Below are 19,691 nucleotides of genomic sequence, written 5' to 3'. Positions count from 1 at the left end.
GGGGGGGGCGGGGTGGGGTGTCGGGGGGTGTCGGGCAGGACCCAGGTAGACGCTCTGTAGCTTTATTAAAGCGCTTTGTTTGTTTTTATCCAGGTTCCGCTGCGTGTTGTATAGCCGGGAAACGTACAGCACGCAGCCTCACGGCTGTGGCCGTTATTGTAGATAAAATAGCGGTCTCTGATTTCTGTAATGGTTCCAGTCTGGTCAAAAAAAAAAAAAGAAATTAGTGCGCTGTGGTCACAATTCAATAACAACAGTAAATGTTTTCAGAACAATTCGGTGAAGAACATAGTTTCACGTGACCTTGAAAGATACATAAGTTTTAAACTTCGTGTAAAAACAATGTATCAGTTGTCCTAGAGTTTTGCTGGAGGATATTAATTTTGTTAGTATGGGAATTGCCATCAGCCTGTGGCAGGTGGTGTTTGCAAGAGGGGTTGTGCGGACATTTTCCCTGTGTTCCAGGTCTAACTGTCTTCAGCTGACAGGGCAGAGACAGTGGTGGTCACAGGCAAGGGCTGGGAGGAAAGCTCGCAGACGTGCATGGTCCCTTGTATGGTTTTAAAGTGTCTGGGTGACTTTATAACTCAGAGTGCTATTTCTTGCCTCCTCTGGGCTGTCATGAAGTCGGGAGATGCCCCCATCTGCTGCATGGTGTGGCTACCGTCTAACTTCAGGGTGGTCCATGTGCTGCTACTAGTAGTATGTCTGCAGTTTGGGAGAGCATACTGACAATAAACTTTAGAAAAGATAGTATAATACATGATAAGTACTTTAAGGGTTTGTGTTTTTTTTTTTCTTAAACTTCATGTTTCTGTGAGGAACTAGATGTCAAGTGATGAACAAATCTCATAAGTCTTCTGTACCAAAATGGTTAGTAGTACAGTACAGTGCAGAGGAATTACTAATTCTTGCCCATTCAGTCAAGATTTCATGTTAAGTGAACATAATTGTGATTCTTTTACATAATCATCGTGAAAGGACTATCAGTTTCCATTTCCGTGCAGTATAGAAGTATTGTGCATGGCAGCTCTTCCTCAGGGAGATTTCTGAGCAGGTAAACTAATCGTGTAACTGAGACGAGGTATTTGTATAACCGCAGCCTTTTGTAAGCTGTTTCTTACAAACTGAGACCCTTGACTCTTAAAAAAACCCCCAACCAATAAATGTCCCTTAACCATGTTGTAAACAAATTATTTCAGAGCCTGGGCAGGTAGAAGGGCAAGTGTGAGCTCTTGCCTTGAAACTGTGCGTACATTAGGTGTTTATACAAATTAAACTGCAATGCCAGTGAACTAATTTGAGGTGAATGCAGTGGTTTGTCTGTTAGGAATTTTCCAGCAGAAAACTGTTTTTGCAAGATTGCAGCTCTTGGCAAGAAACTTCAGTTTTTCCCAGAATGGCTTTGTTGGGTAAACTGAAACAAAAGCTCTTGCTCTTGAACAGCTTGCTTTTTCTGCTCTGCCTCCTGTTTTGACTTTTTCATTAACAGTTTAGTAAGGAGCTTGGAGAAGGAGTTACCGTAGAACCAGAGAACGTTTTTAAATGCAGTATTTTAGATCACAGAAGTTACCTTTCATAGAACTTTTGATTCTTGTTTTCATGCCAGATAAAATTGATTTTTAATGAGAACTGTAAGAATTTTCTGTGAAAGGTAAGTCTGAGATCTCACCAGCTCTGTTGTTTTTGCAAGGGAGGTTAAAGGTAAGGATATTGTAGGCTTTTTTTTTTCCCTCTCCCCCTCTTCTCTTCTACTTAGCACTGAATATTGGACTCAGCCTATGGTAATGTGTTACAGAATCATTTAAACTTGTTTTCTTCATTCAAACCCTGCATTTCAGGATGTACTGTTTGTGTTGGGTTTGCATACCAACCAGTACACTTACACTAAAGAGGAGTTGTAGCTGTTGGCCTCACCCAGTAAATCTCGTCTCTAAACATCACATCATGGACCCCTTAAATTTCTCCTGTTCCACCGCCTATGAAATGGCAACTGTTTGATCTCTTGTGGGTGTAAACTGAGTGCAACTTCGTTGAAAATTGTAAATTATATTTGGTCATTTGTACTTGATGTTTTAGAGAGAGAGTGCATTCTTTTTGGCAAAGAGCGTAGTGCTGTATGCCATTTCCTGTTGGCTTATATTTCACAGTGTAAGTTTATTTTATATTTACAGCTAGATAAAAACTATCTGAAACTTACATGTCTCACTGGTGCATTGCAAACTGGAGGATTCTGTTAGTGGTGTGTCTTTAAAGTGCATTGTGATTATCAGCCTTTAGAACAAGGCAATACTATTGGTCAGATTAGTTTCCAGAAATTGCATTTGTGTAGTGCTTTTGTTCATCCCAGGTTAGCAGCTGAGACAAAAAGATACAACCCAGTGACTTCTTGTAATTTGGATCTAATGACAATCTTACATTTGGATCTGTTTGCCTGTGCAGTTCCTCAGTGTTTTTTTTAGGCGTGGGGATTGCAGGATTGTGGCTCAAAATTTTTATTCTAGTGACCATAAAACTTACTTAATTTCTGCTGTCTCATTCATTAAGTGCTGATCGATGGCTGTTGATAACACTAGTGATGACCACTGAAACTTGCTTGAGGAATCAATAGAACTAAAGTTGCCTTGAGAAAGGAGCTCGTTTTATATCAAATAGCTAATCCTGCATTACTTAAATGGATGTGCTGCGTCCTGGTTAGAAGGGTGACTGTGGTCAAAAATCTTAGGGCTTTAAAAACTGGTTTTACTGTATGTTTAAATTAACCTCTCCTGGAAAAAAGTTCAGAGCTTACTACATGTTTGTAGTGATAAGATCTGTCAAGATACTGTATTTTTTTTTTAATTCTGTTTTATCTATGACATTGAAGCTGGTTTCAGGTACTGGTTGTATGCCATTTATAAACTTGCTGCATTGAATGACATTCGAAGCAATATGCAAGCTGCAGCCATTCCAAACATAATAAATTCCCGCAGAAATGATCGGCCTTAATGATTTTTTCAGTTATTCTGAAGACTCAATGTGATTAATTAAAGTCATTAATTGAAGTAAGTGGGACTTGGGGGAAGATCAATTTGGTTTCCACTCTCTGCCAACAATCTAAAAGAGTTCTTGCATACCTGTCTCTCAAGCGCTTTGTCTTGAAACAATAGCTGTCATAGCATTTGAAACTGAGCTTATATTAAGCGGTACTTTTCGATAGGAAGGAAATGGCTTTTGCGTTTGACAAGTGTTTCTTTTCACAGCGATAATTCGCAGGTGTTCCAGGCTAACGTTTTGCGAACCCGCAGGAACAGCACCACGGTTATGAATCGTCATAGTCTGGTAAGAAAACTATTAGACCAACTGCATTACATCCAAAGCAGAAGCGTGCAAACAGGATTAAAGAAGCAAATTAGGTTGTAGTCTGTGAAACTAATACCACATGTTTTCAGAAACAAGGCTCTAAACTGTGACATTAATATGCTGTAGCTATAGTGAAAGGTTATTTATAGACCATTTGGCCTTGGACAGTACTTATATTTCGTCGTGATCATAACTTTGTTTATAAAATGCAAGCAGATGTTCGAAGACTGAGTGAGAAAGGTAGTTCACAAGGAGAACTAATTACATGGATGTGTTGTTCAGTAGCTAACCTGCTAATTTCTAATTTAAAAAAAAAAGCGCGGGGATGTTCTGATCTTAAATTGTCTTTTTCATAGTAATGACAGAATAGACTTTTACAATCAACAGCTAATATAACAAGATATAACTGGCTGATAGAACATGAATCTTGAGACTTCCAAGATGAATGATTCTGTATCTCTTAGAGACGTTCATTTGTGAATTCAACTTTTGTCAGACTTCTGTTATTGCAGCTCCCCAAATCTGAATGTATAAAATATTAATCTAAACCCAGGGAAAACATTGCACATCTTGTGTTTTAGCATCATACAAATTGTGGTAGAAGGGTGCGATTTTGAGTGATTTAGGACAACTGCACAGGACCGCATAGACAGTATGCCTTAAAGGGTTAGGGTGCATGGGGTAGTTATTTCCTCTAACCAAAAGGAATTTTTGGTCAGACTTCCACGTATAACCAGAGAAGTAATTTTTCCCCTAAGAAAGCCTTAAGAAACAGGTAAACACAGGATAACACCCAGCTGCATCCAGCTGATTATTAATGTTTTGGCAAAATAAGGCTATGTTGGGGTGGGAGGGACTAGTATCCATTTTCTGTTAAGTATGGGAAACAAAGTCCCTGTAATGCTAACAACAATTACCCTGTTTTTCTTAGTTACCTTTTGAAGATTCTTTAGAAATAATTTGTTAGCCGTGTGTTAATATGGCTCTCCTATTTTGTTGACTGATGTCCCTTAGCTAAAATTCTGTTTTAAAATAAGGACAGACAACTACTTCAGCAAAGGTGTGCATCTGTAACAGGACCGGGATACTTATGTACAAGTCTAGAAAGATTGGTGGAAAAGCCTTTCTCCTGATAGGATATAAAACCTGATAGAACGCATTACGGTAAAGATTTCTTTAAACAACAATCTCTTTCTTCATATATATTTTTAGGGTGGCAGCTTAGGGTAAATTTGTTTGTGCTTGTGGTCAGACAAAAGGAGAAACAAACAAAGGCAAAAGTTCAGTTTATTGTGTTTATTTCCTGAAGATCCTCAATTGTTGAGAAAAAAAGATGCTAATTTAGGGTGAGTTGCCCAGAACTTGTTGGGAAGCAGGAGCTAGTTCACTGATGGGCTAGCTCTTCTGGCTGCCCCTAATGCATGGTGCAGTCTTCTGGGCTGAACCAGTGTTCCTGTCTGCATGGGACAATGTTCCTAACCCTTTACCTCACTTGAAAGTTGTTTAAAAAAAAAAAAAACAAACCAAAAAAACCCAACCCCTCTTCTTCACTCCCAGCTGAGCAGGTGCTGACAAAATACAGTGAAATCTTACTTGTGCTAAAAATCAAGTGCTCCGTTGACTGCTAGATCAGTGCCTTGACCATTTTGAAATATTTTTTTGAATTATGGGCTGGGTTTTGGTTCTGTTGAAGATGTCAGGGAAGATTAAATTGGAAAGGAATGTAGACATTATCTCATCCCTCTGTGGTCTTAAACCAGGATCATCCATAGATAAATGATTTTGTGAAAATAATTAAACTTTCGGCATTAAGGATCCTAAGCAACCTCACCTGGTATTCTTGTTATAGTGAAGTAGTAAGTGTAGTTCTATGATGTTAGAGATATTCTAAGGAGCTAGATGACATCTCCTTTGGTAAATTATATTTTACAATAAGTAGGTGATAAAGCTTTTTAAATAAAGATTTAAAAAAGACAGTTTGCATTTAGGAAAACCAATCCAAGTTCTATTGTAACGTAAGCTGTAATAAAGAAGGCGGAAAAGATACAGTAAGTACCTGAAACTTTGTTAATTTAGTATTGTAAGTACAGCTAAAATGTTGTGTTTTGTTGAACTTTGTGGAGAAAAGTTGATCAGTGCGTATGTAGTTGGTGTTCACTCTCATGGGAACAATGGGAGTTGCTAAAATGCTCTGGTAACTGAAGGTCGTACTCTATCTAGCTCCATCTTCAGGGCTGTTGGGGTTGTCCCAGTTGCTCAGCTGAGTTCTGAAATCTTTTCTTTCCTGAGTAGCTTCTTCAAGTCTCGGACCCCAGCTCTTTTGTAATGATGACTACAGGGGCAGCTGTGCCATTTTGGCTGGCGCTTAATCTGCAGTTTCCTGACACCACATGTAATTGCCAAGGAAGGGTCAGCTAGGCTCAGTGTCCGCTCCTTATTTCCTTCCAGAAGATATCGGTGGCATCTAGTGAGTAAATGTTTTGGTGGGTTTTGGTTTGTTTGTGTGGTTGGGGGTTGAGTGTTGTTGTCTGTGGTTAGAGGTTTAGCTACTATTTCAGCAAAAGTTGTTTTTTGTTTTTTTTTTAGTTGTGGTTTGGGGTTTTTTTTTTTAATCTTTATTTTTTTTCAAGCTAGGTAAGTTCCCTGTTTGGTTCAGGGTGGCCCCACAAGCGCTCGTGTTGGCAGCGGACAGGGGGCACTGCAGGGACAGCAATGGAAGGGCAGAGGCACCAGGGGCAGGTGACTGCTGGCTTGGGCTGTGCTGCCTGCCAAACTGGCTCTGCTGAAACTTTACCTGCGGTGAAAAGATTATCTGACAGACTGCAGAAGGGAGGAAGGGGAAGGTGTTTCTCTTCCATGTAGTGGAATGGTTTCTAATTTTTTTTTTTATTAATCTTGGTGCTTTTTTCAAACGTTGGGGATTTAAATAGTATAATTTCAAAAAATGGATTGTCTGCTTTATCAAGGATCCTTTAAAAGTGACTGAGGCTTCTTATAGTTTCTTTTCACAAAAATTAAATCAAAGGACTACAAACAGGGAAAAAGTGAGTTCTAAGCATTGACAAAGCAAGGGCCATGACTTGTTAGAGATGGGATGTAGGTTCCTCAGAGTTAATGGGTTTAGTTAGTGCATTAGATCCTGCAGAGGAACATTTAACTGTCTTTTTATAATTTTAATTTTGCAGTGTAAGCCACTGGTTTCGTATATATTCTATTAATGTCAACCCTTAAAGAATGTGGATCACAGTCGTAAAATTAGAATATAATGAGTGGAACAAATGCATTTCTGCTGTGGAGTGACAGAGTGAATAGGCGGGAACGTACTATTGTCCAAATCCTTTTCTCTGTGTGAGAATCAAGGTCAGCTCAAGGTCCACGCTGGCTTGTACAGTTTGGGGGGATTTTTATTAGGTGCACAGGATTTTTGGGAGCCCAATAGAATAGTAAAGCTGACCTAAAGTGGACTTCAGAGGTAGCAAATCAAGACATTATAGCCGATAGACTTCAGTAGTATGTATTATGATGACTAAATTCTGGCACAAACATTAGACTTCCTCTATGTGAGTCTGATAGGTTAATATCTTTGATGAGAAAAAGGGTGTGATCTTTGGCTTTTTAGAGGGAGGGTTCTGGATATATGAAGCCTTAATAGTCCGTGATAACTTGCTGTAACCTTTTATGTAAGACAACAAAATCTTTGTGTTCTCCTTGGCACTGATTAGAAGATGGTACAGTAAATGGTTAACTAAATGTTTGTTAGTGCCCCAGCTTTAGCCTTATGAAGAACTCTACTAATGTTTTGTGAAGCCTCATACTGCATAAAGTATACAAACACTTACTAATTATACAAACCTTACTGGCTGAACACACATCCATTTTAAAAAGACACCTTGTGTTTTTGGAGGGCTTGTCAGTTTACAGAGAAGAAGCTAAACCTCTGTTGAAAGCTTTAGCTTTGAATTTTTCATCCCTGAATGGGTTATGACAAAAGTCAACTGAGGGTCAAACATTTGAGGGCTGGGAAATATGCGAAAGGAAATTATATTTTGAAAAAATAATAACTTTTAAATACTTGGGTTTGAGGATGTAGTTTTAGATCATAGCATTCCAGTGAGATCTTGATGCAAAACTGACAAAATTAGCAGAAGACCTTTTTTTAGTGACATCCTCTTTGATTTCACCCGAATTGGTGAAGCTCTTGAGAAACCATAAGGAAGGTATTTAACTCTTTATTAGACTTCAAATAGCTGATTTTTTTTTTTTTTTCCACGTCCTGTCAAAGTACTCATTTGTAGGCACACCATAGTCTGGGAACACTTTTGCACAATGTGTTGTTTTGGCTTTGTATTTTTGAAGGAAACATTGGGGAGCCTTCTGGATCACTTAAATGAAAACATTTATGCAACCATATATATTAAGGGTGGCAGTGTGCTAGTTAAAAGCAGCTTCATTGTGTAGAGAAGACTGTGAGTTCTAGTTGCCTGGAAATGAAGTGAAAGCCAGGCTGATGCCAATTGGCATCTGTGAGCAGACAAAGCAGTATAAAATGGAAATACATAGTATCATGTTCTTGCAAGTAATTAATGTAGCTTGTATATACTGAGATTGTTATGAATGTTGGGGTTTTTTTAATGAGAAAGAAAACAGATATTTTTTGTTTGGGATACCACTGTAAAGTGGTTACTAACATAACTGCACCTTTCTCTCCCTTCTCCTGTAGTTTCTAAGCATGTTTCTGTTGCATGTGGCTTTGTTTTGCAGTTTGTGCCATCATCTCCTATCCGTATTCCTAGCAGTCGTCTTCATCAAATCAAACAGGTAAGCGCAGATTCTATTTTTTTTTTTTATAGGTGGTTGGGTGTTTTGCTGTTCCTGTTTAATGTCCTTCAAATGCCTATAGATTTTACTTTGAAATTGCAGTACAGAGTCTGCTGCAGTCAGTCACTTCAAGGGGTTTTCAAAAGTAAAGGCTGTATCTTGTCTGCAGAGTTCTAAATTTCGTAGCGTGCGTCTTACAGCGAGAATATTTGAGCAGAAAGCGAGATCTTAAAATGGACATTTTAGAAAGGAAACCTTTAATATAAACTCTTAGGGTAAAGTTTCACCAAGTTTTTGGCAGTAGTGCCAGCATAAATATTCAGAGCCAATAACAAAGTGTTCTTTAACTTGTGTTGGCACAAGACACTTGTGCAGCCAGAAAATGAACTGGATAAGGAAGCACTCTGGCTAAAAAATAGTTTGGACTCTTCTGGCTGGGCTATTTTTCATCTGTGTCATTTTCTTCTCCAGATCACAGTACTTGTGCTGTCACAGCATGAGTGGAGGGGGAAGGGCACCCGAGCAAACACTTAGGAAGGGGAGGGGGGGTGACAAATAGCTGAGTAGGCTTAAATAGCACTGCTACCAGACAACAGACCGCAGTCAAAAGGCTTGAGTTTTAAAATCAACAAGCTCAAACTCTTGTGGCTCCTCCATTTTATATGTTGACTTTTTGATGGTAGAATCTTTAGAAAATTTGCTTGAAGGTGCTTGATATTTATATATATATACACACACACATATATAATTTTTTTTTTTTAGCTTGCTCGCAATAGATAGGCTTGATTTCTACAGGGTAAAAAGTTGAGAAAATTTAATGTTTTGGACAGCATTTTCAGGGTATGATGTCTGAAGTGACAGAAGGCACTTCTTCCCATCTCAGGTATTTAAGGTGCATGCATAGTAATCCCGAAGAAAATAACCACTTACTTTCATTACGTAAATAATTTACTGGCTTAAAGAGACTCCAAAGCACTCGGGTCAGTTGTAGAGCTGTTTTTATCAACATAAAAAAGCTTAGGGTTAATATGTAAATGTGCTGAGAGTAAGGGAATGAACGACTGGGGGTCTGCTATATTACATGTAGTAAAGTTTGATAATTCCATTTTGTGGAAAATACTGATGTAGTCATACTTTTTCCGTACATTTATTAAAGCTACCAATGACATTTCCTAATTCGCGTTTGATCAATGTCCCATGTACTTACTGGCACAGATGGGAACCTGTGTGATTTATTTCTGATCTCTTTCAAATCTTCGCAAATATTGAGCAATGTTAATAAGACACTTCCTACATACAATGAAGATTGTGAAGATGTTTAGTTGAACTTTTATTTCTGAACTGGACTGAATTGAGGAATCTACTAATTCACTCAACAGACTGGACAGTATTCAGCTGGTTTTAAGGAAAGGTGCATACCTAAGAGGGGATCAAGTCAAGTTTGTACTTTAACTTGGTGTTAACGTTTAGTTTAATTTTACACCTTTGATCCATTGTAATAATGTTTTTATGGATGTTTTAGAAAAAAAAGTGGCTGCGTTGCTAATGAGATGCTGACAGAGTCTAGTTAGTTATTAATACATAGAATAAGGTAAAGATCCAGTCATGCTTTTGAGGATTATCTCTACTAGTTTTCAGTATCTATATTCTGGTATCTGTACTAGACTGCATAAAGATACTCTAGCACGTGCAAAATGTTCGTATTGTCGTATGGTTCGTATTGTCATTGCTGAGTTTTGTAACTACCTCTTGGATAGTAATGAAAATAAACAGCGTCCACCTGGACGCTGTCCTGTGTAACGTGCTGTAGGTGCCCCTGCTCTGGCAGGAGGGTTGGACTAGATGATCTCCAGAGGTCCCTTCCAACCCTAACAATTCTGTGAATTCTGTGAAAAAAGCTGTTTGAGAAACAACCAGCTCCCATAAGCACTTCTTAGGCGGTGCTCTCTTCCTACATTTTTTTCTCATCCTCTCCCCCTCACTCCTTTTCATGTAGTGAGAGTTAAAGGTTATTGTTGCTTAACTGAGTTGAATTAAATTTTCCGCATACCGCAGTGAAACGAAATGAGCTTTTCTAATTTGCTGTAGCAAAGCTTTTTTCTTTTTTTCGGTCTTAATTTTTCATCTTCTAATCTTTTAGGAAGAAGGAATGAATTTGATGAACAGAGAAACAGTACGTGAAAGGTAAGCATTAAGGCAAATTGGAATACTTAATGCAGTCTTCTGTGGGCCTAGGACAATACATTTCTTTTCTTCTTTATAGAGAAGTGCAAGTAGCAATGCAGATGAGCCACTCATGGGAGGAGAGCTTGAGCCTGGTAATGCATTCATGCTTTAATTTGTGTTTCTATTATCAGTATCAGGACACTAGAGACTCTCTCATGTCAACATTTTCTTTTATAGTTTGACCTACAATTAAGGTGTTAGTATATCACTGCTTTTGATCAGCAATTTTTCACACTAACAAGGCATAGAATTATCAGTTGTTCAAGGATACACATGGGCTCTTTGGGCTGCTGTGTCAAAAGAAAATTGCATGGATGTGTGTCTGTTCAAATTTTCTACTTCCTTCCATGTTCTTATACTCAGCATGTAATGTTTAAGGCTTTTTGCTTATTCTGGGTTGTTGGTTTTTTTTTTTTTTTTGTTAAGCATAACCTTATAAATGGCTACCTAAAAATGATTAATATGATGAAGGATAACTTTGGAATCGTACTCAATTCCACACCAGTCAGTCCTTTTCATGTGAAGGTACTAGCTCGTAACATTATTGATGTGTACTATTTACAGAGCGACAATGATTTTGAAAAATCATCGTCACCAAAGCAAGTAGACTTTGTCCCAGTTTCTCCAGCTCCTTCACCTACCAGAGGAATAGGGAAGGTGAGCAGAATGTGGTAGTAATGATTTTTACCTTGAGTAGCGCTAAATAAACTCAACCAAATTAGTAGCAAGACGTTAAGCCACCTGCTCCTTTCTACCTCAGCTGCAAACAAGAAACTAGAGAGTAAACAAAAATAACTTAAAACCCCAAACCAGAATATACCAGCTAGCAGTTGCACATCTTGTGGATATGCATTTCTGTGGAGCGTTCAACTGTTAATCTGTGGTTAATAATCCGTATTCTTTATTTGCCTTCCTCCTGGAATAAGAGGAAGGGGCAAACATTCTAATTTTAGGAACCATAGTCTCTTTAACCAGACTATGGTGGAATAAATCCTTGTTAATTTCCATGTATTCTGCATGAAAATGGAATCTGTCTAATTCTTAGATTTATTTTTTTTTTCTCAGTAACAAAAAGTGGGGTCTCGGTATACCCACCTGTATTCACTGCTTACATAAATTGATAGTGGGTTACTTATTTACCTGCGATAAAGATCAGTTATTACCATATGATTGTGATACAGTGTTTATACGTAAATAACACAAACTGTCTTGCTCTCAGCAATGTTTCTCACCATCTTTGCAAAGTTTGGTGAGTAGCAGTGGATTACCTCCAAGTCCTAGCCCAAGTCCAACAAGGCGATTTTCAAGGTAAGTACCAGATCGTATCGATAATAGAAAATTGGCAGAGCTTGTTCACAGTAGGCTTTTGAAATACCAGACTTTGTTATATACATAATTGATTTCTGATCTCAAATACAACTTTATATATTCATGTAAACTTTAGAGCACTGTACAAATCTATAGTATTTGTTAAAATCCCCATGTCATAATGTTGGGAGAGTGGGCTGCATCGTGGCAGCTGTCTTCTCAGTGTGCTCTATTGTTCTTAATCACATCTTCAGTAATCAATTTGAATTCTAAGGGGAAAAAAGCCCAAACAAGCAGATTTAGGGTTTGCTGCCGATTCTGGTTTTAGTTGCATTGGGTGTTGTTTTGCATGATGTGGGCATACAATTACATTTTATTAGGTCCTAACAGTCCATCAAAGTACTGCCTGTCAACTCAGATGTAGTCAGTGCCTGGGTGTGAGCTTTTAGACTGTCCCAGCTGTGAAATAATGTTTTAAACTTTTCCTGTTAAGGTCTTTCTTCATGGGGTAGGGGGGAAGGACTGACTTTGGATAAGCTGTTTCAGTGCTTGTTTTCTTAGTGCTTTCCACTTAGTAGTTTGTTATCTGAATATCTTTTGATTGTTTAACATGTTTTCAGGCTTCCTTTATTAATGGTGATATCAGTATAGCATATGCCTTCTTTTAGCAGGAGAAGCCAAAGTCCAATTAACTGCATTCGACCAAGTGTTCTTGGGTCAATAAAAAGAAAAGGTACAGTATTTGGTTTTGGCTAATATGCCGACGTGTTAATTTTATAATAATTCATATAGCTTTCCTCATCATTCTGCTTAACTGGCTGATGCTTCAAAGGGTGACTAGAAATAGATGGTATTACGGATAACTAAATAAATGGAACTGTTTGTAGGGATAAACCAGACAAATAGGTAAATTAGCTTTTACTGTTCTGTAAAACTAGTAGTTATTCTGTTCTAATGCCTCTCTATTGCTGTAGTCATATAGATCTGATAAGAAACTAATGTAACCTGCTTAAAACAAGAAATACAACTATTGGTGTATTTCACAAATAGAAAATGTTGCAAGTTCGGGCTAACTGAAGCGCACAGGTACTGTAGATTTAGAATCACCCTTCAAAACCAGAAACTGATGGCGAAACCTGGTAGACACCTTAGAGCTTTACTGGGAAATGTTTCTCTATCTTCCTATATTTTTCTTCAAGTTTAACTCCTGGTTATTTTATTGTATCTGTTTTTATATCTTCATGCATCACCATTGTAACAGAACACTTCTGGCTCTGAGACAACTTTTAAAATACTTTTATCTGAGTTCTGTCATAGCATATGTCTGTCCTCCCTTCTTCTAAAGTACTTGGAAATCAAAGTCAATATATTAAGTTTAGTGATAATCCTGGACCTTGTTTTTGTGGATTGCAAGAGGAAAACAAGCTTTCCTTACTCTCAAATTCTCTGCTTTGGTGGAGTTTGTCAGTGAAGTGATAGCAGAATAAACTGGAACAAAAAGATTATTCTTCACTACTGAAGAACAAATACCTGATATCTAAACCTCAGTTCATAGCTCACTAAACTTTACAGAAGCTTGCGCTAAAATGTTTCCAAGAAATAAACAGTCTTTAAAATTTCAGCATCAAACTTCTGTGTTTTACAATAGATTATTTTACATGTAACAAGTTTGAACCTCTGTTCTGTTTGCTCTGTTGAAATACATTGAAAGTAGATTTTAGTTTACATGAGTAATAATTTTTATCACTCCTTATTTCTTACCAAAGGTGTAACAGAGATAGAAGACCATCCAAAAAGATTATTCCAAGGATCCACCCACATGCTTACCCCTGAAGTCGCACATCAGGCAGACCTTGGGGGATGGTAAATGCTGTGCTATTTATTATGTCCATTTCATCAGAAGCACTACAGGTTTTTTTATCTAGTAATGATCATGCTTGAAGTTGGGTTTGTTTGTTTTAGGTTTCTTTTATTAATAGAGACCTCCCGTAATTTTGCAGCACTGAAATTATCACAGTAAACAGGCAATTTTACAATTTCTAGGACTGGCTGTTAACATGCTTCACGTGTATGGGAGACGAGCATGTTAGGAAAAGATACCTCCATGGCTGGCAATTTTTGGAATCTAGTTTCAAGTTGCAATCAAATGTGAATGCTAACGCTTGGGGTGGTTTGGGGTTTTTTTTTCTTCTTTTTTTCCCTTGCTCTTAGTCACATAGGAAAGTTAGTCTGTCTGACCCTCCCTGCTGGGAGGAGATCAAAAGTACTGTGTTAAAAATTGGAACCACTTGAAATAGCAAGGGATTTTGATTTAGTATTTCAGTCAGGAGGTTAATAATACACAGGGTGTGCCCACACAGCTATCAAGACAGGGGTGTTCACAGTACATTTGTCCTTTTTGCATCTCAACTGATGTACATAGCTGTGCACAAGCTTTGAGCCCATTGCAGTGGCAATAATAAAATAGATGTTTTGAAGGTACTTTAAAAACATACCTCTTTTGCACACCCTGTTCACAGTAGGCACAGCAGTGCGGGTTCAGTTGCTGCATCTTGGTTTAGGAGATGGTTGTTTTTAAAAGCACTTTGATGCTATCACTGATGATAGATCAGCTGCAGTTATAATTTTGTGTCCTGTGAAATCTGTAGTGAGTGGTACAACTGCAGTACGTGCAGTTTGTTATTGGCTCTCCTGAGGAGAGGCCTGTGGATTTATGCTTATAGGAGATGGGGTAAAGCTTGCCATGAATTGCTGAGCCCCATCCTTCTAATCTGCACATCGTTTCTGGGTGAGCTGGAGGAGGAAATCGGCAGAATGTTATCTGCTTGTTTGGAAGTGACCACAAGGTGTGTAGTTGCAGGTTTATTTCAAATCATAGGACTTACCCTTCTTTCAAAGATGTCCCTTTGTTTTTAAAATGGCTTTATAATGAATGGAAGGTAGTATGTGAAACTTACCAGGAAGAGTACCTAATTTCTCATCCCTTGATGTTCCTCTGGTTTCAGTCTGTCGTCACATGCTCTTGATGACAACAGAAGCAGTGCGGGCTCTTCCTGTGACTCGCCAGCTGAAGGCGGCACCAACACAGACTCTCCAGTCTCACTTTCTGACTCCAGATCTCCTTTTTTACCAGTAGATCTTACGGCAAAGTTACCTATTAATTGAGAAGCAGAAGTCTGCTCATGGACACCAAGAAACAGCCTGGATATCAATAAGACTTTTTGTTGTGTGTAACTGATTCTGTTCCTCATAGGAACTTCCAGAAATGTCATTATTTCTAGAAAACTTCCAGAATAGTTCCTTGAGGAGGAATTCAGGTTTCTAGTGATGTGTATGACATTTACTAAAATACAGTAAGCATTTGAATTGCAAACGTATTTGATGCTAACATCGGTAAGCGAGCTGTTGATTTACAATGGATATCATCTTGTTGGCATAAGTTACAAATCCTGTATGTGCGTTCTGCTTGCGGAAGACTTGGCTTTCCGTTAGCCAACAGGCAGCGTCCTCGCTGATACGAAGCGGTGCTTATGCAGCAGCAGATAACTTTCACGTTTGTCCTCAGTCTGAAACCAATGAAGCAGCTTACTAATGCGTTTTTATTCCCCCAGCGTTAGATATTTATATTTTTTGTTCTTCGTATGAAAGGGGGAATATTAGGGGATGGGAACTGATCCTTGTGTTCTCTTATGATTGGCTGTTAATCAATTCTGTGTTCTAATAGATGTCAAAAGAACAAGTCGGTGAATTGTCAACTTAAATGTATATGTTGGATTTTATTCATGATCATGACTGCTGTTGTGACTAAAACCAAATTAGGTGTGCAACATTCTTCTGGGGTTTTTGTATTGGTTTTTTTCTTCCCTATTTAGATGATGTATTAGAGTGGTAGGTGCTCTGTTAAAGGTCTTTTAATAGGGAAAGATAGTGAAAATGTTTGGAACAAACATTAAATCCTGAGGTTTTAGTGTTTAGTACTTCAGAAGTACATTATTTTAACAGACAGTATTCGTCCTCATATGTGACTTTTGTTGGACAAATACAGTGAGGAATCTCGAATGCCTTTTTACAGGCTGAGGTGATCAAACTGTTTAATCTCCTGATGTCACTTCCTTAAACAATGGCATCGATTTATTTCTGCTGTTGAAAACTTCAGATGCTGATTGGAAGCCTCGAATTGGTAATCCGAGATGTTTCAGGATTCTTGTACTGTATTTGAAAAGTCAGTGGGTTGAGGCATCCCGATCCCGACTCTGAAATTCCCCAAACGGGAGGAAAAATCTGCAAAGCCCACCATAGACAGCTGTTTCCGATTTTTCCAGTGGCAACCTCATGTTGGTTGTTGACTCTGTTGTGCAATTGACCTTCCCCAGCTGGGTCCCCATTTGTACGTGTGTGTGGGTCTGTACTATGTGGGCTCAAGCCTCCGGAGGTTGTTAATGAAGCAAAATGGTTTCTTTTTAAACACTAAATCTTTGTAATGTGTAATAAAGTGAGAAAAGTACGGAAACTTCCTCAAGTAGGAGAAAAGCCCACAGTGAACTCTGCTGTGGAAGAACCACGTGGATGAAGCGTTTGATGACCACAGCCATCAAAAGTACAAACGGATGACTTGGAGCACGGAGACCTGGTGACCTGAGGACCAACGACCAGTTTCCATATGTCCTTACTGTAGAAAGAAAATAGAATGTATTTAATAGTTTTACTGGGTTCAAGTAAGATACGACATGGTTTACTTCTGATTTCATTCCTCTTAAATTATTGTAATAGTCAACTTCCTGATTGCAGTTCCTTTTTTTTTTTTTTTTTTTTTAAAATTCAGGCTGCCCTTCATCCCTGTGGCAGATGGACAAGCTTGTGTGTAGTGTCTGTTTGCTCTCTTGTCTAATATGGCATAGTTTTGTTTCGCAATTTCAGGTATGTGCCAAAGAGTTGCTGTGCGTTCACTCTTGTGGTGAGGGCAGGACTTTTTTTTTTTTTAAATCTTGCTTATTTCTTAAGAATTAACCTCCTGGTGTCTCTTCCAGTCTTTTTGAAAAGACACCTCAGTAAAGGGGTTTCATAGTTGCGTGTGGGTCAACTTGCCTCTCTTCTGTTGAATATTTATGCTATTTTTCAAATAAGTGCCAATAAATGGAAAAATAAATGTGTGTTGCTGTTTCTGCACTTTGTCGGAGATGTAAACGTATTCTTGTTTTCATCTGTAATCAAATGTTTTTTTTTAAATCAGAATATCTGTTGTAACCCACTTCCACCCAGTCTAGTTTACATTTAAGTTGGCCTTAAAATCTGCAGCAGACTTCTGTTCTCCTAGAGCAGCGCTGTCTTAAAGGGCTGTGACAACTCTAGGAAAACTGACGAATAAACCCAAATGTTTTCAGAAGACTTGAATAGCTGAACGCACCCCTGGTTAATACCTAGAGGAAGCTGTGGCGAAATAGTTCGGAAGATAGATGCTACAGCGGGCTGAGGTTCTTACCTCTTGGGAAGAAGTGGGGAGTCTTTGTGGTGTGCCTTAGTAGGGCAATTAATGCAGTGGGAGGAGAGAGAGGAATAGTTGTGCATCTGCAGTCGTTCCTTTCCCTGCTTTTGCAAAACAGAAATCACTTTGAACTCGTGGAAAAAGGCATCTCAATTTCTTGTCTGTCCATGTCATCACGGAGCTGCAGTTTTGTGCCCTGGAGTCGGGAGTCATGCATCGGGGGTTTTTTTCCACTGAAATTAAATATTAAATTTTGGAACAAAATTATCCTGCAAAAGATGTATCTGGATTCAGGGAATTAGGGTGTTCCACAATGCGCATAATCAACCCTGTGCTCGCATGGTAACTCATACTGTTAGCGTTGCCTCTATTTTACTAATTCCCCGTTTACTCATGAACAATGAATATCGCGGCTTTGCTTGATTAATTGTCACGGTTACGGGACTATCGCACACGACGTTCCTGCACTGATCTGAGTTTGTTACAAGTGTCTCTGTCTTCCTCCGAGAAGAAACGGGCAGCTTTCTTGTCTCAGGCTGTGTTGGAAGTATTACGATCATATATATATTTAAAAATTTCATATATAAGTATATATTATTATGTATAAACTTTATTTATTCTGCAACTCTTGGGGCATACAGCTGTTTCTCTCCGGGATTCTGCCACTCTTCTCGAATGTCACGGTTGTGATGGGCACTTGATTGGTCTCCTTGAAAACTATCCTGTAGGATTTGTTGGCCGTTAAGTCGGGTCTGGGGCCAGCGTGTCTTCCTTGACAGCTGATAGGTGTTTTTCTTCCTTCCACCTTCTCCAGAACGACACAGTTGCCGAGGGAACATTGATAATCGTGCCAGTGCTCGGGGGGACTGTATTTTTGGAATGAGCGCTGCGGTGGTTGCTGCATTTAGCAGAGGAACAGATACTTCGTGCTAGAAGAGAGGTACAAATGCCAGGAAAAAATGAGCCTGTGCACGGGCCAGATGAACTTGCTGGGGTCTTCCGTGTCTTGTCAGTACGGCGGCCGATCTGACACGCGACTGAGCAGCTCCCTCCTGAGATCACTAGCGCCTCATCCTAAATTGGTCCTTTTCACCTTTCTTCAAAAAAAACCCTCAAGTGTAAATGATCACCAACCTGTACGCACAAAGCAGATCTCCAAAGTTTTGTATTGGTGAGATTAAGGTAATTCTGTTTATGAAGGTTTATTGTGGTTCTAAGGTTAGCGGTGAACTTGTGAGTCCGGCTCCGCTGGCGGCCGGTTATTCACCGCTGCGGGGACCGGGGGCAGGAGCGACCCCTGGAGCTGTCAGCTCGAGAACAGCTTGCGCGTTTCTTAGCAGTAGTCGCTGCAGAAATGTTCACTTTACGCTGTTCTGTTCTTGCATATGTTGGAGTCGTAACTCATTTACTTAAAATAGAGAGCTTCAGGAGCCGTAATTAAAATGTGAGAGCTCTTCATATCCTGTTTTCAGCAACCTTTCTCACCACCAACTGGCAGATGGAGTTTAAGTTGATCCCTCTTCTCCTGGAAGCGCAAACTTAAAATATTTGTAAGTGTAATTGAATGTTTACAGCTACAGTGCAATAATTAAAACCTTACCAATCCGAAGAGGAGCGCTTGGCTTGCGAGAGTCCTTTTCAATAGCCGGATGCAAAAATTGTCACCTCCCGTTGCGATTGGGTGGCCGATTCCTAAAGGTATGCCTCGGGTGACTGGTTGATTGTTTGATGGACCTGTGACAGAGGCTTCCCATTTCTCTCTCTCCGTGGTACGCTCATCCTTCTTTGACAGACTGGAGCCCAGTTGAGAGGAGATGCGGGAGATGCCATTCCTCTGGCACGGGGGGCCGTGAGCAGGCAGCGACCCCGCGTCGGTGCTGGAAGGGAGGGATTGCTTCCCCTGGGGGGGTTCCGTGGGAGAAGCATGAGCGAGGAGGAGAAAAAAAAAATAAACTGAAGGAGAATTAACCTTGTTTGACTTTCAGTTGCTGGCCGGGGAACAGAAACTTCAGAGCAGGGAGGAGTTGAGTGTGTTCAAACCCAAACCAAACACAGCCTCTTGGTGCCAACGTGCCGGGTCCCGCGTGTCTCGCGGGGAGCCGGTGAGACTTCCCCGTTCCTGGGCAGATTCCTCAGACAAGTCTGGCATTTATCGATTTTAAAATTCTTCTAATGGTTTAGTTTCTTCTGCTTTTACTTGCTTCATGAGAGCCTCGTAAAATGCTCGAAGGCTTCCTTCTGTGATTAATAACGGCACGTAAATGTTTACATTTTGATGGATGTCAGGCAGGAAGAGCTGCTCGAGTGGGGGAAAGTGTTGCTGAAGGTACTGATCTTTGGTTCTCGGGTGATTCTCATCATCCTTTTTTCCCTGCCCTTATGTGGCAAGAAATCCAAACCATGATGTGCGTATCATGCATTGGTTTTTTGTGGCACAGAAACCGTACTCTCTTGTCTTTCAAGCCAGCTTCAATCAGGCTGGGTGGCACTGAAATCGCTGCCAGAACCTTCCTGC

The 19,691-nt window shown here is 39.5% G+C and overlaps 1 protein-coding gene across 1 annotated transcript; it reads left to right on the top strand.

Moving 5' to 3' along the window:
• Positions 1–3,245: 3,245 nt before the first annotated feature.
• Positions 3,246–15,085, top strand: LOC104283528 (protein FAM122A). The gene is made up of 9 exons (XM_009881713.1): positions 3,246–3,321; positions 8,104–8,160; positions 10,301–10,344; positions 10,424–10,478; positions 10,951–11,043; positions 11,606–11,694; positions 12,363–12,427; positions 13,461–13,557; positions 14,700–15,085. The coding sequence occupies exons 1-9, from the start codon at positions 3,304–3,306 to the stop codon at positions 14,857–14,859; spliced, it is 678 nt and encodes a 225-aa protein (XP_009880015.1). The 5' UTR covers positions 3,246–3,303; the 3' UTR covers positions 14,860–15,085.
• Positions 15,086–19,691: the final 4,606 nt, after the last annotated feature.

The sequence above is a fragment of the Charadrius vociferus genome, unplaced genomic scaffold, assembly GCF_000708025.1.
Source record: "Charadrius vociferus isolate BGI_N301 unplaced genomic scaffold, ASM70802v2 scaffold472, whole genome shotgun sequence".
Lineage (NCBI taxonomy): Eukaryota > Metazoa > Chordata > Aves > Charadriiformes > Charadriidae > Charadrius > Charadrius vociferus.
The sequence above is the reverse complement of the archived record's forward strand: the minus strand, read 5'-3'. Positions and strand labels throughout refer to the sequence as shown.

Coding starts and splice junctions, on each gene's coding strand:
- LOC104283528 (XM_009881713.1), top strand. Junction 10,479..10,950: donor GGGAGGAGAGCTTGAGCCTG/GTAATGCATTCA, acceptor TACTATTTACAG/AGCGACAATGATTTTGAAAA. Junction 12,428..13,460: donor TGGGTCAATAAAAAGAAAAG/GTACAGTATTTG, acceptor TTCTTACCAAAG/GTGTAACAGAGATAGAAGAC.